Source organism: Centruroides sculpturatus, unplaced genomic scaffold (assembly GCF_000671375.1).
Source record: "Centruroides sculpturatus isolate CEXI.00-Female unplaced genomic scaffold, Cexi_2.0 scaffold461, whole genome shotgun sequence".
Taxonomy (NCBI): domain Eukaryota; kingdom Metazoa; phylum Arthropoda; class Arachnida; order Scorpiones; family Buthidae; genus Centruroides; species Centruroides sculpturatus.
The window spans coordinates 541,250-568,135 of record NW_019384704.1 but is presented as its reverse complement, the minus strand read 5'-3'; the positions used below and the strand labels follow the sequence as shown (position 1 = coordinate 568,135).

The following is a 26,886-nucleotide window of genomic DNA, read 5'->3' as shown; positions in this document are numbered from 1 at the left end:
TTACACATCTTCTCTGCTATTTGTCACAAAAAAAGGCAGACATGGTATAACGAGTTTCAATTAATATTATATAGGAGTGCTACTTTGCGTAAGAATACCAGGCGACAAAAGTTGAATAAAACTTATTTTGATAATGCATACTGTTTTAATTGTTCACTTTGTTATTAGATTTTGTGATAAATACATTTATCTGATAAAATTTCCGTTAATGATTTAGGTTATAAATTTAATAATTTATTTTTTTTATTATGACAACGCAACACTGGGCAATCTGCCGAAGTGGGAATGCCTCAAGGGAGGTCTTTTAAAGAAAAGGGGCACTATTTATATGTAAACGCGAGTAGGAACACGTCTAATAATACTAAGTGGTGTCAGGAACCTGACTTAACAGATCTTCCCTGTCACCCATCAATTTAGACAATAACCCCTGATAGTGAGCGGCATCCATAGCTTGGTATCATATTTTAATCCATCCTGCACAAGGTGAGCTGAAACTTACGACTTCCGATTTCATTAATGTTGATTAAATAAACTGAATGGATGTATATTAAAATTGGTATCGTCCACTTATCCCGTAAGTAAGTCTTGATTTTAACAAAAGTGACTTTAAAATCGATTAAAAAATATTAATGTTTTTTTTCAGAATGACGCTGCATCACTGACAACAAGGTTAAAAAATGGCATGAACAATAAAGGCTTTGGAATTTTGATTTTAATTTTCGTCTTTGTATGATGATAATCTTCACCGGAATGGACACATTTCATATTTAGTTTATTATCGTAGTTTTATCCATGCATGCATATTTTTAATATTTAAGCTTAATGGTTCTGAATCTTGCAGTAAGCATATTAATTTACTCAAGGCAGCTCCAGTACTAAATTTCACATACTCGAAGCATATTTAAGCAAAAACTTGCCAAAATATTTTTTGGATAAGTATTCAGAACCGTACTAGAATAACCAAACTTTCGATTGATTTGTTGATGTCCGAGTACAGTCTAAAATTACACTACAGTATTTACAATTATGCTAATCACTTATTACAACGCATCGTCATACATCCGCATTGATTCAAGTAAACCTGCTTTGAGATCGTACCGAATATTTAAACAAATTAAGATAATAGGAAAACTCATAAAACACTCTATCTCGTATTGTTTTAGAGGCTTACCTACGTTGTTGTTGGGTATCCGCAACTCTAAATAAGGATCTTCACGATAAAATTTTTAAATTTAAATTTAGTACAGTGTCATTTTAGTTAATTAGTTACAGTAATTATATATGTTAATATAGTGAAATTTCTTTTAAATTTATGTTTTAATAACTGTTTTATTATTTGAATTAACAGACCGTTAAACACGAATTATTCTTATAGATGTGAAAATTTTTTTTACGTTTTGTATGTTGTATTCTTGTAATTACTAAGAGGACATTTTCAATCACACGTAGNCACCTGACTCTCATCACGATTATTTTTAAATAAAATCAAATAATGTGTATTTAAACTTATATCTCTCATAATCTTATTTTTTGGAAACAAATTTTGCATTATTAAAATCACACTTACATTACAGTGATGAGATTCTGTCGTAAACAAAAATGCTGTTTTTGGAGACAGTTCGTGCATCAGATCATCAATTATTATCAAATCCCATCCTTGAACAGATTCGGGTAACCCGTACATAAATGTAATATCCTTTTCTTCTTGAAAAAACGGTAAATATACGGAGTAACACCATAAAATCTTCTTCGGAGGATTTTCATAAATTTTGTTGTGAATCATTTTTCTTACCAATGTGGTTTTTCCGGATTGGGAAGGACCGGCAATTACACAAGTACTAGGATGTTTGAAATACATATTAATCAGCTTTCTCACCCTTAGAAAATTTAGAAAATTTATAATATTTCATTCCTGGACTTATCTCTTTAAACACTACTAAAGTTTTCTTATCATTTTCTAAACATATTTCTCCCATGTCTTCTGCACATCGTTTGAACGAACCGTATAATCCATTACATACTTCGTTAATTCCTCCATCCTCACCAACAATTATGAAACCGTATTTTCTTTCTCCTTTCCAAATATCTTTGACTTTGAAATAGCAAAGGATAAATGGAAAATTATCAGGAACATCGAACAAGAAATTTTTTACCGCAGAAACGCAAGCGTCCAAAGTACGGTACAGAATTGCAGAAGATGAGTATATTTTATAGTCCCCATAAGTAACCAGAAAACCGTACATCCCCATGATCGCAGCTTAAATACAAAACTAATTCTCTTTTAATAAAAGTAACTTATATAAAATACTAATCAATCACATCTTCGTTAAAAAACTAACAGCCAATCATATTTTTTTAAGAACAATCGTATATTATGAAGCAGATAAAAAAAACTCGCAACCTATGTTGCTATTTGTTTGAACAAAGCGCTTAACACCAGGTTCCACGAGTAAATTCAAGGTATAAAACTTGTGTTATTAAATTCTTATACAAATTAAATATAATCTATACTGTATCGTCTTTATTTCGATATAATTCAAAAAAATTATTTTATAAAAATTTTTTTTTTAAATTGTGTTATATATATTTTTTTATATTATAATTAATTTTTTATACCCGAAAGTGTATCGAATCCATACTACTCAAGTCATATTATCGTCGTTATTTTGAATTAAGATTTTATTTATTTTAAATTTAATAATACAGTTATTACTACATAATTGATAAGATAAAATTATTCATTATTTATAAACTCTATTTTATATTTGTTTTTAAAAATAAGAATTATAGTAGTTGTGTCATATCTTATGGACAGTGAATGGATGAGATGGTCAGAGCCTCAGCTTATCGTTTTCGGGGATCCGAGATAAACTTCGAGTCAGCAACTCTTCCGAAATATGCCTGGTAGCTGGTACCAAATATTTCAAATTCTGCTCCTTACTTCACTCCTTTACGTTGAAGAGTTGGCCGAAGCCACGACTTATATGATTACAAAGGCTTTTTTAACTTAATGTTAATGAGGTAGACATAACCTGTGATGATAATGTATCAGTGTCGAATAATGATAATTGTAGAAGAAATACAGTAGACCCTCCCCTATAACAGTGTAGATAATTTAGTGTTGTATGAATTCCATGTCGAATGAGTCACTTAGATTTTACAAATACGTGAGCCCGGCACACGTATTTGTAAAATCTAAGTGACTCATACGACATGGATCATATAACACGAAAATTATCTAGTGTTATACGGGTTCTACTGTATAAGTTCAATTTCCTGCAATTTATATAATAGACAAAATCCGATGCTTGAAAATGTATAAATCTGTATTGAGGATGCATGAAAATTTTTAATAAACAAAACGAATTTTGTCAAAATATTCATGGAAAGAGGAAATGAATACATTATTGTTTATATTCTATTAATAACGTTTCGTGACGACATTCAGATTTGGAATAACATCACAATAATAATATATTGCCTTACAAAAATACACAGCTTCATACAGCTCCTTTCCATTGAAAGTTGCGATTCTTTTCAATTTGAAAAATCATTTTCAACTGTGTTGGGATATGAAAATGTTTAGTTCAAAGCAATACATGTTTTTCTAGTCGTAGCAACACTCTTTTCTTTTAAAAACGTCGGGTGCTCGTTTAACATATAGAACACCGTTGAAACACCATTGAAAGCAGAAATCTATATTATTGTTCTAAATATTTGGCAGGGTATCAAATGTTATTCGAAAATGTACGGCTGCAATCTAAATGCACGTTCGTCTGTGCAGACATCAGTACGTCCAACATTGGTGTGACTATTAGTACTAGCAGGGCCATTTTTCATCAAAAAGAACGTTACTTCTGCTGCATATGTTGAATTCTTGAAAAAGAAGTTTCATCTGTGAAATTCTTGTTGAGCATAAACATTATCGCGCGTGGTTTATGCAAGACGGCTCAAGGCCCCATTGCTCAAAGCAAATGTACAAAAGCTTTTATGGTATGTTTTAAAAGCGAATAATCCAATTAGATAATGAAAAATATAATGGTGGGGGAGTGGAGTGACTGCCTCATAGACCCGACTTAAACGCATGTGATTTCTTTTTATTCGGCTACCTTAAAGACAGAGCACACCACAATGCTCCTACTACTATTGAAGTGTTGATAGATACAATAAAAACAGAAATAATGGTGATTTTTTAAACATTTGATAACAGTAATAAAGGTAACCGTTATTAAATGTTTCAAATCGGTTAAAAACTATTATTGCGAGTCATTTCGAAAACGTAATTCATTAAATGACAATAAATTCTGTACACTATGCTTTTTGAATTTTATTTTTGTCTCATATAGTTAAAAATAATTTAAAATAAAAATTTTGCGTGAATTACAAACCACCTTGTACACATAGTTGCTATGTATACATAGCACATAGTACACGAACAGTATTTACACATAGTTGCTAAATATACATAGCACATAGTACACGAACAGTATTTACACATATTTGCTATGTACACATAGCAACTATGTGCAAATACTGTTCGTGGTAACTTTCGCTTACAAAACAATGTTAATATACAGAATTGACTTACATCCTGAATCCCTCAGTGCTCTTAGAAAGGAAAGAGGTTCACGGGCCTCTCAGAACTGTTTCCACATAAAAACAAAAAAGACGCGTACATATGTGAACTCGCGGATTTTTACGGGCGTCTTAAAAATCTAAATTTTCTGTTAATTGTAAATATCCTCGGAAAAAACCCGAAGAATTCGAACTCCATCGGATTTCACCGATTGTGTAACAACTAGCTGGGAAAGTTTACACTTAGGTGTGAAGAATGCACAGTCATCGTCAACAAAAGTAAATCACGTGTCCGCTTTCTCACGACAAGGCTATAAAAGGGCATTACAACGGAAGTTCAGGCCGATTCGTCATAGGACGTTTTACTTGGTGATAGTGCCACTTCGATTTCCGAACCTCCATACAGCAGACCCGATCCAGCTACAGGGAGAAGACATCGGCTAGAAGATACCGAGGACTCCTACCTCTTCCATATAGACGATTACGCCAACTCTTTATTACGCCGAGAGGTATTTAGGGGATTTAGAATTTGTAAAAGCGCTCTCTCTCAAACTAGAAATTAGGTCAGCGACATAGTTACGAAATTCTCCGCCAGTTTCTGTAAATATTTTAATATAACCGCATTTAACCTTAGTATTTCTGTAACTTAGATTTAGTTATTCAATAAATGCTTTGTTATTTTGTTAACCTGTCACCTGTCATTTAAGGACACCTGCCGACTTACCTACGAACTCACCACTCGATTTGCCCTCCTAGCCATCCAACGACCCCGAGATCGTGCCTTACCGCCCCGTGCAGAGTAAGTGGTAATTTGGGAATTTACCCGTGGCCCACTGCTAATCTCACAAATATTTTATTTCTTTTATTGCTAATAGCCGTCGTAGGAAAAAGAAAAATTTTATCCTAGCTTACGGTTAACACTAGCATCAATTATAAGAACTTTTTCTAATTACGTGCTGCAAACGAGTAATAATTTTGTGTAAAGAAGCACAAAGGTCATTCGACTAAACTGCATGCGCGTTAAGTAAAACAATAGACTCGCGCATTTCACTCCTACAGGTATAGAAAACGGTTAAGCAAGGAGGCGTTTTCAGAGAGAGAAAGAGTTTATCGGCGATTATCGCGAGAAAAGGTCAACAACGCGATAAAATCGGCGAGATATCCACCGAGTAAAGACCTATCGCGACATGTCTCTTCTGAAGACTTTATTTGGACGCTTTTTCTTCGTATCCGATTCAGGTAAGATCTCTTTTCTATTTCCCATTATATGTTTCTACCGAAATTGATCTCACCTTTCTTTTACTCATTCTCACGTTTTTATACACCCCCGATTCCCCAGACAACACGCTTCTGTTAGTCCTTTGTGCTTTTCTGGATGATTCTGGCCAGTAAATACGTTTATTAGTGTTCACGTATTATTAATAATATTTGATGCAACGTAAGTTCTGATTTTATCGTTAATGAAATAATCTTAGTTTATTCTATATTCTATTTTTTTAATCGAAAATAACGAAGTTTATCTTCGCATTTATCTTCGCAATTCGTCCTTGTTCTTTACACTTCATACGTTATCCGATAATACTTTCATTGTTTATTTCTCAAACAAACAAATTGTATTTTTTGTACGTTGACCCTTAGTTACAAATTCTTTGTTATATAACAGTCGTTCTTGTGTTTGATTTTAGTATTTGAATAGAGGAAAGAGACTATTTATTTTGACTTTGAAAAATGTGTCCTGCAAATACAAACACGTGTATTTTTTGACCACACAACGAGTTTTACAGAATGTCGAGTTTCCAAGACTTTACTAATAATATGTAAAAGTCAGAGAGATCTTCGGAATGAAAACATGTCCTATTTTTGAATAACATTCAAAAGACTTTTTCTTTATATTGGGGTTGAAATGTGTTTTAATTGGGTCTTAACCGCTTAGCCATTCGTTAAAATTACTGATAATATATATGAAAAAAGCGTTAAATCAAGAAAAACGCTGTAAATTCGATCGTCGCTAGCATCTGAAAGAGCGTTGTGTATTGAGGGAAAGTGAGCCTATCTCACTGATAACGTAGCTTCCGAGCATTTCCTATAAGCGGGATCTTCGTAATAACTGTTATAATAAAAAAATATACAAAAAGATGCAATCTGTTACGAACAAAAGAGTTAAGGTTTTTTACATTTTTATAATCAACCGCGTATAAGTCAGCCATGTGTTTTTTCGTGAAGTCCACGTGGAAAAATCTCTTTATTTCAATAAAAAATAATAATGAGAAATGCGTAACGATTATTATTTAATCCCGACAGAACCACTGACAATCAAGAAGGTATTTTTGATTTTGTTTTTAAAACTTTACGAGTTTATCTTCAAACCCAGACTTCACTTTCACGACTTCGATGATGACGACGATTTGGTCAAAGCGGGCACATTCCCCAGCCCTGTGGAATGGAAACTAGAATGTCCTCGAAACTGTGACCTGTACAGAGTAAGTACTTAGTTTAAATTAATATTTATTAGGAATTAATAAGGAATCTTTTGAGATTCGTAATTCTGGGGTTAAGGCAGAGATATGCAAAATTTGTTCCAATCGTCTAAAGGGTTTGACAATATGTAGGGGATAAAATAATGGAAAAGAGAGAGGGTTCCAGTATTAGAGTAAAGTATGTTTTTGAAAAATTGTAAAGAGTAGCTATGCAAAATTTGTTCAGATAGCACGAAAGGTTAGGGATTAGAGGATGAAACCAAAGAGAGTGAGTGGTCCGAGTTTTATGGTAGCCATGTTTCCTGTAATGTACCAACCAGTAACTAAGCAGAAATTTGTCCAGATCGGAAGAAGGATTTGGGAGTTTGTAGGGAAGATGAAATCAGCAAGAAAGAGTGAGGGAGTTCGAGTTTTAATTAAGGAAGCTTACGTACTGTATATCGGACAGTAATAAGCTTTCCAATGATCCATTGATACAGATATATTTCGTGACAGTTTCGACTATCTTTTAGGCATTTTATCGTCAATAAGGCTCACACGCACATGTGTACACCTGAAAAACAACCGAAAGAACTGGATTTATATAGGTAGATAACTAATAACATAAGAATAATTGTTATTTTTAAATCCTGTTGTGTAGGATTAATCCTAAAACAAAACACATAAAAATGCAATAGGTCTGTGTACGAAAGTTTAGTTTTATGGAAGGGAAATAAATTCACAAAAATAAAAGAAAAATGATTTTTTTAGTAATGGTACGATAGAAATAATCTTAAAACAATGGTAATTACTTGTACAGTAAACTGTCCCCTATTTAAATGTGTGGGATCCCGGGCAATAGTTTGTTGAATTAAAGTATTAATTCAATAAACTGCTTAAATAAACAGCGCAAAAAATGGGAAAAATCAACGAAGAAGTACTCAGATTCTGTCTATGATAACATTTTCTTTCTAAATGACTCCTCTTCCAGGGAAGAGGAGAGTATACGATTTTCTTTGGGAAGTAGGGATTAAAATACGAGATTTGATGAGGTTGTCCTTACGATATTGCTTCTTTGGTAACATCTTGACTCGGAAAGAGAACAGAACGGAACACATAAAAAGACCAGCAAAGATTGAAAAGGTCGTTCAGTTCAGGAGTCATCTTTCTGTCTAGTTGAGTTAATCCCAGTTTCAATTCAGTCCATCCCCACCAATTCAACCGCCGTCCNAAGAATCAACTTTTTTACTCTGTATAAGGACTACTGACAAGTTTGGTTAACGAGTTAATTGCCATTGATACTGGATCTGATAGGATCCGTGGTTCTATTCGTGAAATTATATGTAGATCCGGTTTCTAAGGCCTTTGATACCGAATTTGATAAGGCCCATAGATGAATTTATACCGTTTAGGTGTCAACTATCATCCGATCGATAAGCAATATGTTGACGATTCGAAAACTTTTTAAAATTATCTCGTTTCTCGAGATAATTTTAAAAAGGAAAAAATAATCAAGTATTACACAAGACTAATCTGGAAATATTTTATTTTAAAATGTATATTATAAAGCAGAAAAGTTTTAATTTATATTTAAGAGGCTTTTTTTCTATCCATTTTGAATTCGACCAACATCACAATACGACGGACAAGTGAATAGAAAACTGGGCCTTTATATTAACGTTTTTCGTTATTTTTTGGTTAAATATTTTTTTGAGCCTTATTATCCATAATTATAATTTGTTTCATAAAGAAATTTGCAATATGAGTGGGAGGTTTAATCCTCTTTACAGTAGTATCTACCGACAGCAATTAATTTTTAAAATATATTTTCTGTAATATATTAACTTTATTTTTGCTATCTGAATAATGAAATTCTTTATTTTAGGAATAAATCACCGTAGATAATTTAGAAATATTATACTTTTTCATCAATTGTAGTCTGCTGAAATTCTTGACAATATTCTGTATCTGATCTTCTGTGTCTCCCNCGTCCAGTCGCAGGTGTAAGACAAAGGAAGAAAATGGAATACACTATGTGATAAGTGAGTTAGTCAGAGCCACCTCGCGACAACTGTACGAATTCGTGTTTGTATCCACTCGGGCATTTGTGAGACTGTTAAAATTAAATGTAATGAAAGTTAATAAGAGTAATTATATGTCCTAGCAGAATTTATATCTCTTACATTGGATTTTGAAGCTAGTATAATATAAGAGAATCTCTTAGGAAGAGGACGAAGTGCTGATATACGGGGTTAATTCGAAGAAGGAATGTTTGCTGGTGAGGGTGGCCAGGATAGACGATAGAATGGCCGAAGCGTGGCTATATCTTAGACTTACCAACGGCAAAGTTTACGTTTTGCAAGAAACGGGTAGAACGACGGACGACCGTTACTTCCAAGCGGCCGGTTTGCGACTGCAATGTCTATCGCCTCTCAGAATATGGAGGATATTTTTCAACGGTCTTCTCAGGTAACTATTTTTTATAAAATGTTTATAGTTTTTAACAATATTTCGAATTAGACTGCGTACAAAATTTTAATGGCGTTTTTGATCGGGATCGTCACTACGGGGCAAATAGGCAAGTAAATGAATGAATGTCTTTATGAAGGGAATTGCCCTTTAAAGAATCTAACGAAGATATTCCAACGATATACCATCAAACTTTAATTTAACGTTGTCGAATGTTCCTCTGAAAGTTTTTCTCAGTCGAGTGTGACGCTAAATTGAAAAATCTTAAATAACAAGCATGAAGAAAGCCTTCTCAGTATTTGTAATAAATTCGTTTAACATAGCTATTATAACTTTTATTATTACTTCGATAATATTTTACACATTGATAAATATTAACTGTGTTATTTTATTTAGGGAAAACGATGGCAGAATGATTCACGTCAAATTCAGTTTTGTGTAAGTATATATACTGTAGTTCCATTCAACATAATTTATTTCATAAAAACAGGTGTTGCGCGGTGAATTTGTATCGTAACTTAAAATATAGTTATAAAGTATTGTTTAGACAAACTCATTTAATAGTTAAAAAGGATATTATCCTTATTAAGAAAGAAATGATCTAATAAACTTTTTCGATAGGTGGTCAGTTCTATCAGACGTGTACGATTTCACTAGCGACATAGATAAAGATGCCATGGCAAACGCCTTAGATCACGCTTCATTCTTTTCACTCTTCGGCAACGTTTCCAGGTAAATATAGATTATTTATTTTTACATTTTACTGTTATTCGTTATTTATATTAGAGTGGTTGCGGCCGAAGTTTTCATCTGTAAAACGTAAACGTCAAACGTCGAGCGCCGCTTACAAGATAGCGGTGCTCGACGTTCGACGTTCACGTTTTAAAAATGAAAACTTCGACCGCAACCTCGCTATTAATTTTTGTTATTTTTGCTTTATATTCAAATATTTAAAAGCTGTTATTAATTTATTGTATTCTATTTTAAAACGATACTTAACGGTAAAATATGTTCCAAGAAAAATTGTAGCCTGAGGTCGCTTATTGGACTAGGTTGAAAACGTTTGCTAAATAACAGCAAATTCTAACAGCCAAAAAATCTTCACAGATCTATTTTCAATTGTTCTGCTAAGGTTCATTTAGATTATTGATTCACTTACATAATTTATGAACCGCTTTTGTAGTTGTTTCAATTACACCTCCGATCATAACGTTTTATGAGATTGAGGAACTTTTTACCATTTTCATATCTAATTTCTTATGCTTAGAGCACGAGAGTTAATGGACGTCTACACTCAACACGGGCAAATGAGCGGAACGATTAAGATGGAAGGATCGGATAAAGAGAAGGAGATGCATTTATGGGGAACCAAAATGAGAAATCTTCGTAAGTATTATTCCATTATTCATTCAATCTTCGTTCCTGACTTGTTTACTATTTCACAAAGATACTAGAATATTTATTATAAACGGAAAGTTAAGACTTCAGTAGAAACTATATAACCATTCAGTAAAACATAAGATATTGGAAATAAGTAATATCTGAGTTTAGTGAGGCAGTGGAGAGATTAGAACTTCACAGGATGACCTTTAATACCGTGATTGCATGAGATTCCAAAATGTCAAGCTTTACTGTTGGATAAACACCATATCACACTCCTACGAACATTTCTTAGCTTTATTGTCTATTTACTTATAAATTTCGATATTTTGCCTAATTAAAGTATTAAAATATGACAAAATTTATTTCGTTTAATAATTATATATGTTTACTTTTTTTTCAATTTAGGAAAGAACTCGTCAGAAAAACAATTTTGCCACGTTTTCGCTTACTTGCAGGTAAGTATCAGTTAAAAACATAAAAATTATTTATTAATAATAGAGAAAAATTTTTGAAATATATAAGAATTACGTGTATTTTATACCTTAATTAAACATAATAAATAATTGAATGAAAAATAAATAATTGGATTGGATTGAAGGGTTAACAACCAAAATTATATGGTATAAATCACCCTAATAAATAAACCTTCCTGCCTGCAAAATTTTAGAAATTGTCGACACAAAACACAGGATATATTAAGCTTCAAAAAGGTGAAAAAATAATACACAAACATACACAAACACAGACACAAACATACACTAACATCCATAGATAAAGATATTACCCCCGAATTTATGTCATTAAATAAATTTTATTTGTATATTAATATAATAATACTATATACAACCTGTATTTCTATGTAGCATGGGATTTTACTACACATAGGAATTGAGAGTGTTGATAATGTTATAAAAAGGTATTTTAATATTTAAACGTAATAATATCTCTATGTATTATAAAATGATAAATTATTTAAAGTCTTACATTACAGGCTTCATCACGGTCATATAATGAATTCTAACGGTAGATTACATTCGATCAAATGTAAAATTCTACCCGATAGTGAAAATATGAATGAAATAGAGAATAAAGTTTTAGAATTTTCTTTGGGTAAGTTCTGAGAAATTTTAGTTTGTTTTATATTTTTTATTTAACTTTTATTCATTCCATAGAATTATCTATACAAACGGTCTTTAGTTTACTGTATAGAATCACTCTAACATATGATTTATAATCCACTTTACAATTTTAATGAGAGCTTTCAAATTTCTATAATTAATGAGATGTAGTGAACAGTAAACTTAGTAGATGTAATATGAAAAATTTTCTGCCCTGTAAATGTATATGTGTAATTATAATTATATGTTCTTATGTCAGAGGATGAAACATATAAATTGAAATTTACTTCCGAGATATATTCCACGTTATTTATGAAATCGAAATGGACCAATGGTATCGAATTAAAACACGTAACTATGTCCAAAAATGGAAAGAAGGGTCACGGAATTGTGTTAAAAGGGTAAAGTATAAAATACGTTTTAATTCTTACCGTATAATATTTAAATATTAATAAATGTATATTTACAGAAAAATTTTGAAAAATAAAAGAAAATATTATCCCGTACAAAAACGTAAGTAAATTTTTATTTAAAATAGTTTAATTCTTGATAAATTTTCCATAAAAACATAAAGAATCAACTTTTTTACTCTGTATAAGGACTACTGACAAGTTTGGTTAACGAGTTAATTGCCATTGATACTGGATCTGATAGGATCCGTGGTTCTATTCGTGAAATTATATGTAGATCCGGTTTCTAAGGCCTTTGATACCGAATTTGATAAGGCCCATAGATGAATTTATACCGTTTAGGTGTCAACTATCATCCGATCGATAAGCAATATGTTGACGATTCGAAAACTTTTTAAAATTATCTCGTTTCTCGAGATAATTTTAAAAAGGAAAAAATAATCAAGTATTACACAAGACTAATCTGGAAATATTTTATTTGAAAATGTATATTATAAAGCAGAAAAGTTTTAATTTATATTTAAGAGGCCTGCCTTTTTTCTATCCATTTTGAATTCGACCAACATCACAATACGACGGACAAGTGAATAGAAAACTGGGCCTTTATATTAACGTTTTTCGTTATTTTTTGGTTAAATATTTTTTGAGCCTTATTATCCATAATTATAATTTGTTTCATAAAAAAATTTGCAATATTAGTGGGAGGTTTAATCCTCTTTACAGTAGTATCTACCGACAGCAATTAATTTTTAAAATATATTTTCTGTAATATATTAACTTTATTTTTGCTATCTGAATAATGAAATTCTTTATTTTAGGAATAAATCACCGTAGATAATTTAGAAATATTATACTTTTTCATCAATTGTAGTCTGCTGAAATTCTTGACAATATTCTGTATCTGATCTTCTGTGTCTCTGAATACTGTTTTTATGTTGTCTACACGTAATTTGTTAATAAGGTGCTCCACAAAAGTATAGAATCGACTAGTAAATGAATGTAAAAAGAATTCTTTACAAGAAAATAGATTAATTTAGTAATTTATTTACACACCTCCTTTACTGATAACAACGAAAATGCAAATTGGCATGCTATCAACAAGGTTTTTTTTTTATAATCGATGTCTCAAGAGAGTTCCAAGCAGTGACAATTGCTTTTTTAAGTGTTCAATGTCGGCATACTGATGATTTTAGTCATAAATTTGGTCAACCAAAATCCTCCAAACAATTGAATTGGGCAGCTTTCTGCTTATATTTTTAACGTTTTATACCAAACAATTGATCAATAGAATTGAAAAAGTATTATTATTATTGCTCTGCCCTACTGTGTTTCTACATAAATTATAAAAAGTACAAGAGCTCGTTACTCCTGCTCTTACGGGAGCAAAGTAATGTGGAATTGCGTATGTTCCGTATCACCGAAAAAACGAACTGTTACTGTATATTGAATATAGAAATAAAATTTTATTTTTTATTTTATTTTTTTAGCAATTAATAAAACAGAAAACCTTTTGGTTGTGCCACTTACATCGTCACATTGTCAAGTATCGGAATTAACTGGTGGTAAAGGGTCCTCCCTCGGAGTACTTACAGAAATTGCTGCTGATAATAAAAACGTAAATATGTATAATTTATAATACAGTATATATAATTAGTTTTCTAATATATAAATATTTTATAAAAATGTAACTTAAAACAGCTGCCTCTAGTCGTATTTTCGGAAGAATATATTCGGTTAATAAGGAAAACAGAAATGAGTAAATCAATGTGGATAAAACCAATCAACACTTTTTAATCAATCAATCAACTGTTGATAGGTCACCCCTTTGTCCAGTGTATCGATTCAATACAAACGTAATAACCTTCGTAAATCTTAGTCTTTAGTCTAAATAATTATATTTTAGTTCATTTATGGCTCAGTGTGGCAGCGGGCCGGATGAGCTGACCTCTCGGGCCGTAGTTTGATGACCTCTGGTTAAGTCGATGCATCACATAAGCAATGCGACGAGGGGTGCCTCTGGGATTACTTTCTACGGTAAGCTGGCCCTTATTGAAGAACACCCAGAAAATTCGCAAGTGACCAACCCGTCGGTCAGGTACAAACTCGCGTTTAACTAAGTGTTCATTGTTTTATCCAATTGGCTACTGATTTTATCGCTTACTGAATATAATAGAAATACAGCTATCATGAAATTTGGGGAAAATTATTCGTTTATTAAATTCTACTAAAGTGTTGAATATAGTTGTTTGTCTATTATTTATATATGGTTCTTTATTATTGTGTATATATGTACGTTATATGTACTATATATTGCGTGCATACGTACAAGTACATACATATATATAAAATTTAAAGTAGACAGTACTAATATACTGTACTATACGCATAACATTAGTTAAATCCGAAGATATTAGGAGAAATATATAATTTTTATTTGTAATTTATCATTGATTTTTTCTTCATAGAACAATGCAAAATTATGTTTAGTTTATATGTTTTTATCAGTTCATAGTGCCCAAAGGTGTTGTCGTGACGACGAAAGCCTACAAAATATTTCAGGATACAAATAGAATGAAAGACATCGTTTCTTCTTTACAGAAAATAACACGGTTTGTATTATTTCAACAATTTTTAGATATAAATTTAAAAGCTTTTGAATGTTATAAATTGTTTATACAACTTTGTATTGTTAGTTCAATTATAGCATNAGGTCACATTTCTGCGGCATGTAAGCAAGATCTGTTGCCTATCTATCCGACTACAATTTACATTTTAAGAGTCTGAATAGTATTTCGATGCTAAAGAATGCAACTCTATTAAGTGAAATTCAACTCTGCCGAGATGCATTTCCAAGATTTAATTATTGTAACTTTGAAAATTAAAACAAAAAAGAAAAAACAGTCATCAAATAAAGCAATTTTTTTCCTTTTTTTAAAAGCAATTATTTTAATCATTTTAGTATAATACTAATTTAAAAAATTTATCTATCTCTCAGCATAATTCGTATATTCATTTTGAAAACTATTAAAAAGTTTTAAAATTTTTTAAAACATTATTTAATACAAAATTTCTATCTTTCGTAAAATCTTTTCACAGATCAATATTAACCATTTGTGTATCATGCAGACAAAATCATACAGTAGAGCACATTAGCTTTCGAGATATTGCGCAGACAAAAGGTCAACAATATTGAACATTACACACAATAGAAAACTGTTTACACTACGCCATATTATTGAAACGTTAAATAATAAATTTTAAATAATGGTATTAATTTATTACAGATAGAACAATTTGTTTAGATTAGTTTTCTGTAATTTTACAGAAATATTCAATCCTTATCCAAATTAATTTCGACAAATGAGGCGTATAATTTCAAAAACGGACAAACTCTACTTTTTCTGGATCTAAAACATAAGAGTTGTGAATGCAGCTGATTCTGAAACCAACCTCTAATTTTCATCTATTCGTTTTTATTCTTTCTTTATGTTTTGCTGCTAGTTTAGAAGTTTTTAACAATCGTCATTGAAAAAGGCTGAAAAATACGAGTACGTAAGATCAAGTGCTTAGCTAAACTTAGCTGTTTTTAAAATTATACACCTCAAATGTTGATTTGTTAATGGAATCTTAACAAGCAGACACCCAAAAAGCACTTACGTTAATACAGGTTTCAACTTTTTTTTTAATTTACTTAAAATAAAATTATTTTTCAAAACGAAAGCCTTTGGTTCTGCGATAATATAAACTTTAATAGTATGATTTGAATTCGATCATTACCTTATATTTATTTCCTGAGTATATCAGATCGTAAAAACTTAATTCCATCTCGTAGTTTCCTCATTATAGTTCAATGTAAATTGTTTTGAGGCTAAACATAAAAAATTATTTTGAAAAATCTATTTTTATATGATAGAATGAAAACAGTTGTAGAAAGTCTATGCTAGTATGTTATACTATAATAAAGATCTAACTATGAACAATTTCATTTTTTCTTTTATTTCTAAGTTTTCCATAGCAAACGTTCTTATTTTACTCATTATTAAACACGTTAATATTAACTCATTCATAACTGATCAGAAAAGCTAAACACAATTTGATAATACATATTAGTCATATCATACTAATTTACATAGACATAACACTTTCCGAAATCAGATACTTGTCCAGTATTTCATTCACAAATAATTTATTAATAATGAATATTCATTTACTTACTTATTAAAATCATTATTTATAATTCTGATGTTTTAGAAGAATGAAATATTATATCAATGGGTTATGTAATTAAGCTAACTATTATTAGCTAATTAACACTGAACGAGCTGTTGATATAGAACAAAATAATCACAAAAACGACAAGTGTAACTAAAACTAATTCCAAGTGTACAAAGAAAAATTCTCATACTACTCACGTCTTCATATTTAATTTGATTTCATAACATTATTTTATTTCGGGGGGAATCAATATAATTCTAATTCCTAACTGCAAAATCTTGCTACGAAATTTGGTTAAGCTTTAAGCAATTATTAAGAAATGACTTTAACGATTAAATGTCTAGATTACACTTTGCAAATTAGTTTTTGTGATTATGAAGCATAAAATCATTTTTTAAAAAAATGTGTAGCAAAGTCAACTAAATTCTGTCGATGGTTTACAACTACTAAATCTAATACGGCAAGCAACGCTTGAAAGCTTCCATTTCCTACCTGCCAAGTATAAACTACACAAGAGACAAACACAGAGATTGACAAATGGCTATGTCAGTGGATAGCAGCGATAAGTTCGAGAGGCCCGTGAATAATTCATCGCCATTCCCACACAAGGAACATTTTACGTGTCTTGCCGGATCTAATTATCTCTAGTGCACTTCTCTCTTTTGCTGGCGGAAAATAGAAGAAAAGAAGAATCCTATCTGGTAACTGTGACTGCTAAGATAAAAGAGATCGATCTTTCTGTTATCATTCAAATAAAAATTAAAAAAAAAAATACAAAATGAACTCTATTTAGATCTTTTAATTAATTACAAATATGCTACGTATACCGTCTCTGATAAAACAATATGTACTGATATTGGGGAAATCAATATTAAAATAACTGTTTTTTTTATTACACGTAGGTAAATACAACCTGCACTTTAATACTTTATTATTATTGACACTGCTGTTGTCTCCTTTATGCACTTGCTTGCCTTAATACGTCTGTTTAATTTAAACTTTGTCTATGACTATATTTTAAGTTTGTTATTATTGCTGTTATTAAAATTACAATGTTACTTGTTAATAATATTAAAAAAAACATAAACAACAGTCTATAAATACTTATGTATGCATTTTGTAAAGAACAACAAAGTTCATTTCGTAGTACATTTATTAAAAATACGTCTCTAGTAATTAATTAAAATCCATATAATATGTATTTTTATTTACAAAAACTTTTTATGCAAGATATTGTATTTTACTTATTATATTTTTGTATTAGGATAACAAAAAGTGACGTAAAAGACGAATGTCAAAGGTAGAAAATTTTATTGTTTTCATACATGATTAATTTGATTTTATTTTATAACATTTTACCTTAAATTACTTTTAGAATTATGAAAGAAGTTGCGGAGATCCCACTTTCAAATATAATCTGTGATGAAATTGAAAAAAATTTAAAAGCAATTTACACGAGTGACTTAAATAATGTTAGATTTTCTGTCAGATCATCGACTTGCGGTAAGAATAAAATTAATACAGTATTTTTAGTATTGTATTATTTCAAACTTCGTAAAAGATGAAACTTCAGAAATATTAACATAGTGTTGATTAAGAAATAAGATGAAAGAAACCTCAAACAGAGAGCCGGATTGCTAATGCAATGAAGGCACTCTTGATGACGACAAAAATTGGATGGATATTTATGAATTTTCGTGTTTTTACTGGAAAATTCGTCAATATATTGTTGTCCTGAATATGCTCCCAGTTTTTATTATTATGCTGCTCCTATTGTAAGACTGCCCAAATTATAAGCATAGGAAAAGGTCCTCTTTGAAAGTTTGAATTGAAACAACAAAAGAAAGATTTCACTCGATGGTAAAGCTTTCTTTTTTTGTCTCAACGAACGGAGTGATTCCCTCGTGGACTTTCAGTGGGAAAGTACCCCAATTTAGTTTTTATATAAATGAAGAACATGAGAAAAGCTCCAACTTGCCAGCCTGTTATTCATGTTAGAACCGGCGACAAACTCTGTGTTCTGTGTTTTTATTCTCAAGACCTTTGAGACGTTTACAAGTTCGAAACTGCTAAATACAATTAAAAAGTGACTAATTTACCGTTTTTAAGTTTTGTAATAAAACTAATACTTTTCTAGAAATTTAAAATTATTAAATGCTATATTAATTTATTATTATTTTAAGGGGAAGATAGCGAAGATATGTCTGCAGCCGGTCAAATGGAAACTTATCTCGGGATTTCCGGATTGAAAAATGTAAATAATTTCGAATTAATTTTTTATATAGGGGAGATCGGGGCAACTTCGGCATGCGGGGCAATTTTGTCAAGCGCTTTTTTTAAAAAACAAATTAAAAGGAGACTTTGTTTATAGGTTAGGCAGTTGAGTTTTATTGGTGGCTTGTTGAGTGTAGTGTTTTTATTGTTCTCCAACAAGCGTAGTTGAATTATCAAGCAAATTTTCATTTTCGTTCAATTCCATATAATATTTTTTTTCCATTTATATTGAATTGGCAGGTTTTGTTATAATTCCATGATAACGAAAGTTACTTTTCCTGTTAGAAGGATGTAACTTCAACTTATTCACGTGGCCAGATCGTGGCTTGGCATTCTGTTCTCAGGGTTGTACTTAATGTTTCGAAATCATGACTAGCGGGGTAAGATCGGCAACATAAAGCCACATTAGAAGCAAAGGATAAAAATCAAACAGATGATAAATGAAAACATGTTTGCATTTGTTATTCATGTATATATGTCTTTGAACTTGCATTTCGTTGTAATAATATTAAATGGGTGTTGGATTTGTATTTCTTTGTTTTAATAGTGAATTCCAACTTATACATTGTTAATAACATAATTTTATATACGTGCCTATCTTGCCCCATTACTGTTGCCCCTATACCAGGGGCAACTTTAATAAAAATAATTAAAATAATTACAACTTTACAAAAAGAGAGAAGTTGCCGATCTTGCCCCTATACCCGGGGCAACTTCGTCAATTTCTCTCTTCTTGTAAAGTTGTAATTATTTTAATTATTTTTATTTCCAAACTGATTTTAACCAGTTCTATAGTAAGGTAACATTCCAATAGACAATATGCAAAGCTTTTTTTTCAGTTTACAGCAGTATTTATTACACAAAATTTAAGTAAAGCTTAACATGCCGATCTTGCCCCGATCTCCCCTATATACAGTAGAATAATTTTGTAACATTTGAAAATAAATTTTACATTTAATTTTTTTGAAGGTTTAACGAATTTACGGTGAGAATAAATTTATTAAATGTTTTTCTTTTCTAATTAGAATTAGGACTGGTTTCAGGGGAAAGCCGTAGGAGATATTAACACAATTGAAACTGATTCATTATTTTAAACATATAAATATAATATTTTCGGCCGTTTATTTTATTAACTAGCGGTGTCTATAACGCATAGAAATTTGCTAGATAAACAGCATACTTCCGCGTAACCCCCTCCTATCGTATACCCCGCACTTATGGTGAAACAACTGTTCTGTAAGAATCAGTTTCGCAATTAAAAATCGGTTTTTAATTTGCTCCATAGTCTGCATCTCGTTCATCTTGTCTTTTAAACACATATAACTCGTGTGTGATAAGCACAAAATATGGTGATTTTTATAGAAATGTAACAGTTATGATTACTTTTATATTCTTTATATATTGTATTTATATACTGTTTTTTTTAATCAGATATTAACTGCAGTTAAGAAGTGTTGGGCATCGCAATTTTCATTTATTGCTATTGAATACAAAAGGTAAGAATTTTGATATTAATTATGCTAGCATTGAAATTATCGAAAGATAAAAATCATTATTAGGTTAATTTAAATTATATTGTTGAGCGAGGAAAATATAATAGTGATTTTCCTTAATTATTTCCACCCTATCAGCATTAAGATGGTCTCCTTACATGATCATTACGGGTTTGGCAAAAAAGGATTACTGGAGGATAAGAATTGGGGTGATATAGCCTAAAATATTTATGATTTACCAGTTTGTCCACATATGTCGGGTCTGCTTCTTGCTTTTATAACTCGATTATGAGTCTTACATAATAGGCAATGAAAAGCACCTATTTTATGCTGCTAGGGAGTAGAGTATTAAAAGAATTTAAGTTCAAGTAAGGTATAAATCAACTAATGTAATTCATTCATATTATCAATGACTTTTAATTTTTTCGTTAAGGCAAACCACCAGTGACCGCGTGAATAAAGCCACTGAACACTGGCAGGTGGTTGCGGTTTGTACTTGAGCAACGGTTTGCACACGTGCAGTTTTTCGAGTTTCTTTCACGTTTCTAACATCTAAATAGTGACCAATTTCTCATAGAAAGTTCTTCTGGAAGAAACTCCCCTTGGTTGAACGACCAAATATTACCTTACCATATTCCATCAATCAAATTTAATATAAAACAACGGAAAGAGTAACTAGAAGTATAATAATTCGGTTACAATTTTCAAACATTCTGGACCGATAAATTCCCACTGGTGTACGCAGTCTGTCTGTCTTACCTTACTTTCGAGATCAGAGTGAAATAAATGAAAATCGAGACCGGATTTCAAAATGATGTGTTCAGCGGATCCCGGTTAACTATGCACAAACTCCGGTTTGGGCCGATAATCACGTTATTTTAATCATATAATAATTCCTAGAAGGATATATATAGAGGACCGGCGTGACTACTTTGTTCACAGGAAAAAAATGATGTACTGTACAGTACAGGCAAGACACTACTATAATTGAAAATATACTAAGAAAAATCAACTTAATATAATATTTTAAAAAAGTATTGCATATTTATAACGTAAATTTACTGTAAAATACGATTAACTTACAGGCAAAACGGTCAACTGTTAAACCTACCGATGGCAGTTGTTATCCAAGAAATGGTGAATGCCGATGTTGCAGGTGTTATGTTTACTTGTAATCCCGTTACTTCAAATCCAAAACATGTTACAATAACAGCCAATTATGGACTAGGAGAGGTATGGATTTAAATTTCTGTTATTTCTCTGTAGTTTTTACAACAAGATTAATTTATTCAAATATTTTTGCTTAATTTAATTTAATTTTTATACCCTGGACAGTAAGATCTTTTCTGTACTCATCATTGGTTTCAACAAGCCCACATTAGGGTGGTATTCTTTACAGAATTACATAAATGTAGTGCGTATCTTCATTTTGAAATTTACCGCATGCTTAATACGTAAAACATAAATACCACTTCACACTTTTATATGCAAGATGAATTATAGATCTAATATGTAATCGAGACGAGTTGATGATAATAATAATAATAATAATAATAAGCGCAGAGCCTAAACGGTTAGAAGTTGAAAGTTGAAATTTGGTACACAGATAGGGTACATTACGAAAACGCACACAAAGAAGGGATTTTTCGAATTCCCCCCGGGGGGAGAGAGACAGGATTAAAACTTTTATATACATTGTGGATACGAGCCCAAACGGTTAGGAGTTGAAAGTTGAAATTGGTACACAGTTAGGGTACGTCACGAAAACGCACACTAAGAAGGGATTTTTCGAAATTCCTCCCCACGGGGGAGAGGGACAGGATTAAGTCTTAACACTTCCATCAACAATTGAAGTGTTAAGTAACAATGGAAGTGTTAAGTAACAATGGAAGTGTTAAGTAACAATGGAAGTTCTAAGTAACAATGGAAGTGTTAAGTAACAATGGAAGTGTCAACAATGGAAANATTGGTTTCAACATTCCCACGTTAGGGTGGTATTCTTTACCGAATTACAGAAATGTAGTGCGTATCTTCATTTTGAAATTTACCGCATGCTTAATACGTAAAACATAAATACTACTTCACACTTTTATATGCAAGGTGAATTACAGAATTTCTAATAAAGTAAACAGGTAAAAGGAAAGCCTGCTGCTCGAAAGAGTGGCAATTGAGTCAGAACCTAGAAACTTTCATGTATCAGTTGACTCAGACTTTGTTCCTCTTCTCCTCACCATCTCATTCAATTATTGGCTTAGCCAAACCCTTAATTTACATAAAAAATCACTATCTTAATGCCTAAACGACAAAACTAAATATAAAATTTTAATAAATAATTCTTTTTAAATTTCGTAAATTGTAAAAGTAATTACAAATCTTTTCAGTCTGTAGTTGCTGCCAAAGCCGAACCCGATACCATTTATTTAGAAAGAGATATCAATCAGAAATTAACTCTTAATAATATAACTATTGGTAAAAAGGATACAAGGGTTGTTGTTAGCGGTGAGTTCTGATTTTGCTATTCACAAATTATGATTGAAATATATTTATTGCTAAATACTTTTTCCTTTCAGAAACGGGTGACGTTGTCGAAGAAAAAAACATTGAATTTGAAGACAAATGTTGTTTGACTGACGAACAAGCGCTTTATTTAGGAAATGTCGGAATAATGGTATGAAATTATTATTTACAAAATATTTAAAAATTACCGTATCTTCGCGGAATGACCGGCATGCCGCATATAAACTGGGAAATCCAGCATGCCAGTTAAATTGTGACTAAAATATAAAATTAATCAAATCTAACAAAATATTTTCCCAAGTACAATAAAATAATAACATTTTAATTTGACTGACTTAAAATTAGGAACAGTTTTCATTTACAAGACAATAAAACAATTAACGACTCATTGACATTAGTAGTAGTTGTTAGTCATGGTGTGGAGTACACTGACAATCTATCCTGACCTTTAAAATAACACCTTCCTCTGAAATTTTACACAAATCCCCTTGTTAATCAATGTAAGCTGAGATAATTTACAGAGAGTTTCTTAAATTTAATATGCTTTTTTTCGCCTTTTTGAATCAAATTATAGTAAAAAAAGGTTACTTTTTATTAAAATTATTTTTTCTAATCAATTGCTGTTTGGTCGTCTACCAAGAACCTTTTCACTGAATTAGAAGGACGCTACGAACAGAATTTGAACATACAGCAACTATACCTACATTATAAATTTGCGCATGTATATTTGAAGGGTATAGATACAAAAGTCATATTATTCAATTTTTTGGCGGTATTGACTTATTCGTATCGCCGTGTTCGTCTTGTAAAGTCGATTAAGACTGTAATAATGTTGTTGATCAAAACTTATATTTTTAAATTGTTTAAACGCAGAATAAATTATTGAAAATCGCGTTTTGAAGCATATTTCACACTATCTAACAGCTGTTTTGCAGCAAAATTTACACTTTTCACTTCAATGAATCAGAGAGGCCCTGGTGCACAAAGCATCATGGATTGTCTGCTCGAGTTCTGTTGATGTCGTGCCTGCTGTACTAATGTTCACAATTTTCTAGGTTTTTTTTTAATGTTTTAATAATCATTTTTATAAATATTTAATTAACCTCTTCTGGGCTCTTCTTTAGGCTTCTTCTTAATTAAAAACAGGCTGGCAGTAAACATTCGAATATAAATCGAATGTAAGTATTTAAATAAGATCGAAAAATTAGGATGAGTTCGAATGCAAGAACTTCTGTGTATGCATTTCCCTCTAAATATGATTGAAAATTAAATATCGTTGTCTAGTATAGTCTGCCATGCCATCGACAGACACGTCTCATCCCTAAAATTAATGCAGGTGGTTCTTCAGCAAGCCTTAATAATTTCGATGCCTCTAACCATTTGAGGTGTTTCAGGTGCAAGGTGGTAAGGATAATTCGGGGTCAGGGGAGTCCTTCATAATATCTGGTGCAGTGGTACTCCTACTATATTGTATGCCAGATTTATGTACTCGTATCCTGACCCCCACTGAACGTTTTGTGAAGCCAACGTACACTATTTCCCTATCACATGTTTTGTCTCTGATAGGGACATTATAAATGCTTGGTAGTCTGTTGGGGTTAGGATGGTCTTTTCCATTGTGCAGTAGGTTTAAAATAGAAGAGCTTCTCCTGTAGGTAATACTGATCCAACGTCTCTTGACAATTGCGTACAATGATTGTAATGTGGTGTACTGAACAATGATTTCAAATGGGGATTAAAGAGAGGGGGATCCTTGTATTTTTCTGTTTATCGCTCAGTATTTCCATCGAACTGGTAAATGCTTTTTATGTACGTCTATGACTCTCACATAATCTTCGCATAAGGTTGTAACCATGTGTCCTGGCTATCCCTTCTATAAGTATTAATTTCTGTGCTATCGCTTGTGGAGTGGAAAAATGCGTGAACGTTCTTCTAAGCAAGGCTCCAAATGCTGCTATCTTATATGGAAAAGTATCACATGATTCAAGCGGAATATGAGTGGAGATAGCACACGGTTTACGATAAACAGACGTGCATATGTCTGACCCTTAAATGGCGAAGTTTATGTCTAGTGTCTATGTCTAGGTCTATGTCTAGGACGTGGACCCTGGTGAGAATATGTTGTTTTACCTCAAGGAACAGCCCATACAAAGTATGGGCTGTTCCTTGAGCTTCCTCGTTCATCGTGTCGACAAACTGCGTTAGATTCAGTGTTGTCCTCCAGAAAGTAATGATGTCGTCTATGTACCTTTTGTACAGGAGCATGTTGTGAAGAAGTGGGGAAGTGTCCTGCTTTCCAATTGTCTGACAACCAATTCAGAGAGGTCTCCGGAAACCGAAATGCCCAGACGAAGCCTAAAGAAGAACCTAGAAAGGGTTACAAAAACGTTTGTCACATAAATGTTATTCGTATTCACACCAGTTAATTGGTTGGTGTGAGTCGCGTGTTATTTATGTACAAAATTTAATGACATTTTATCACATCCGTTTATTCTATAAAATTATTAATCTTAACTTTTTAAAATAACTTTTTTTTCTTTTACTCTGGAATAGTAAAAGACATACATTTCGCGTGCAAGTTTGTACTTTCAACTTTGTATTTCATGTTTTAATTTTAAAGAAAGAATTTCAATTACATAAATTACATAAATATTCATTTCTATAATAATAAAGAAAACTCTAATTATTTTAAAATTAATTTCAGTTGGAAAAAGAATTCGGATCTTGCCGCGATATCGAGTGGTGCTTTTCCAAAGACCAATTGTATCTTCTTCAGGTAAATTGTCTTCAAAATACTTTATTATATTTTAAAAGTATTTTTCCATTAAATTCAAAATATACTTTACGAAATAAAAATCATATTTTTAATCACATCCTAACTACATCGACTAGACTATCTGCAAAGAGAAAGTTCCTGGCAGGACGTGATATTTATTGACTAGGCTATGTCAGAACACCTGTTGTCAAAGTGCTAAAGAAAGGATACTGTTCTCAAATCCAAATATTTCTTAAAAATTTGAGCAATTCTCACTTTGTCTGGTTTTTGTGTAACAAGATAAGAAGTGATCAGACTTCCAAGGAAGTATCGTGATACCTCTTAACCTATTTTTTTATACAGCTCCATGCCGTCGTTATAGACGGCATTAACAATAATCTCCTCTCACAACCTTTCAACTTATAGATATTTTTCTCCTGGATCATTATATCTCTGTCTTCTTTTATCTTTCCCCGTTTCTTTCTCTTTCCTCTTTCCGTGTGCAGCTCTTTAACTAACGGAAACTACCCGACCATTCAAAGGTGAGGAGGATTTATGGTGTTGTTCACGGGTTTTTTAGATTTTTGATAAATATCTCTAAGGAAATTTTCGTTTTCATATTCGTTTAAATGATCTCTATTAAGAAATCAAATCACGATTAATGCATCATCTCTGATATTCTTCACCTTATAAAGACACTATCTGAAGAAAGTGAAGTGAGCTACGGTCAGGGTGATTCTAAAATAGTTGACCAACTTACAGGAAAATAAAGAAAAGCATAAAAAGTCCTGTAAATTTATAATTAAAGATTAGAAGTTTTCAGAAATCAAACATATTGTTATAGTGTTAGGTTTACGACAGATTTTATTACATAATTCTCTTATTAATGTTCGTGAATAATGTAACATACATCTAAAATGAGCTCTAGTTCACTTTAATCAATATGCTCATGCTGTACTAAACCATATCTATCTGCACATTTGGATAAGTAGAGTTCTTTGGTTTTGTGGCTGCATAGTCTGTACTAATCTATATCCTTTGAATTCTTTTTTTGTGGAGCATCTGAAGATGCTAGAGGACATCACTGTCGTTGACAATACAGACTTGCTGCTGCAACATATTGTGAACTCTTGCACCACCATTCACTGGAGCCTGAAACTTTCAAAAGCGTGCACCAATTTATCCTTGATGGACATTTTGAATATTTCTTACGAAGATATT

General features: G+C 31.6%; 1 protein-coding gene across 1 annotated transcript in view; it reads left to right on the top strand.

The window, feature by feature from the left end:
- Positions 1–5,732: 5,732 nt before the first annotated feature.
- The window catches only part of LOC111627639 (uncharacterized phosphotransferase YvkC-like), a 36,353-nt gene continuing 15,199 nt past the window's right edge, over positions 5,733–26,886 (top strand). The window contains exons 1-21 of the mRNA XM_023371220.1: positions 5,733–5,814; positions 6,877–7,055; positions 9,256–9,500; positions 9,897–9,938; positions 10,122–10,232; positions 10,768–10,886; positions 11,289–11,338; positions 11,747–11,799; positions 11,875–11,993; positions 12,261–12,402; positions 12,471–12,514; positions 13,899–14,026; positions 14,917–15,020; positions 17,891–17,926; positions 18,002–18,129; positions 18,810–18,880; positions 20,332–20,396; positions 21,479–21,626; positions 22,775–22,892; positions 22,964–23,061; positions 25,615–25,686. Coding sequence (XP_023226988.1) covers positions 5,763–5,814; positions 6,877–7,055; positions 9,256–9,500; positions 9,897–9,938; positions 10,122–10,232; positions 10,768–10,886; positions 11,289–11,338; positions 11,747–11,799; positions 11,875–11,993; positions 12,261–12,402; positions 12,471–12,514; positions 13,899–14,026; positions 14,917–15,020; positions 17,891–17,926; positions 18,002–18,129; positions 18,810–18,880; positions 20,332–20,396; positions 21,479–21,626; positions 22,775–22,892; positions 22,964–23,061; positions 25,615–25,686 — 2,124 coding nt within the window. The 5' untranslated portion in view covers positions 5,733–5,762. The remainder of the gene's footprint in view (positions 5,815–6,876; positions 7,056–9,255; positions 9,501–9,896; positions 9,939–10,121; positions 10,233–10,767; positions 10,887–11,288; positions 11,339–11,746; positions 11,800–11,874; positions 11,994–12,260; positions 12,403–12,470; positions 12,515–13,898; positions 14,027–14,916; positions 15,021–17,890; positions 17,927–18,001; positions 18,130–18,809; positions 18,881–20,331; positions 20,397–21,478; positions 21,627–22,774; positions 22,893–22,963; positions 23,062–25,614; positions 25,687–26,886) is intronic.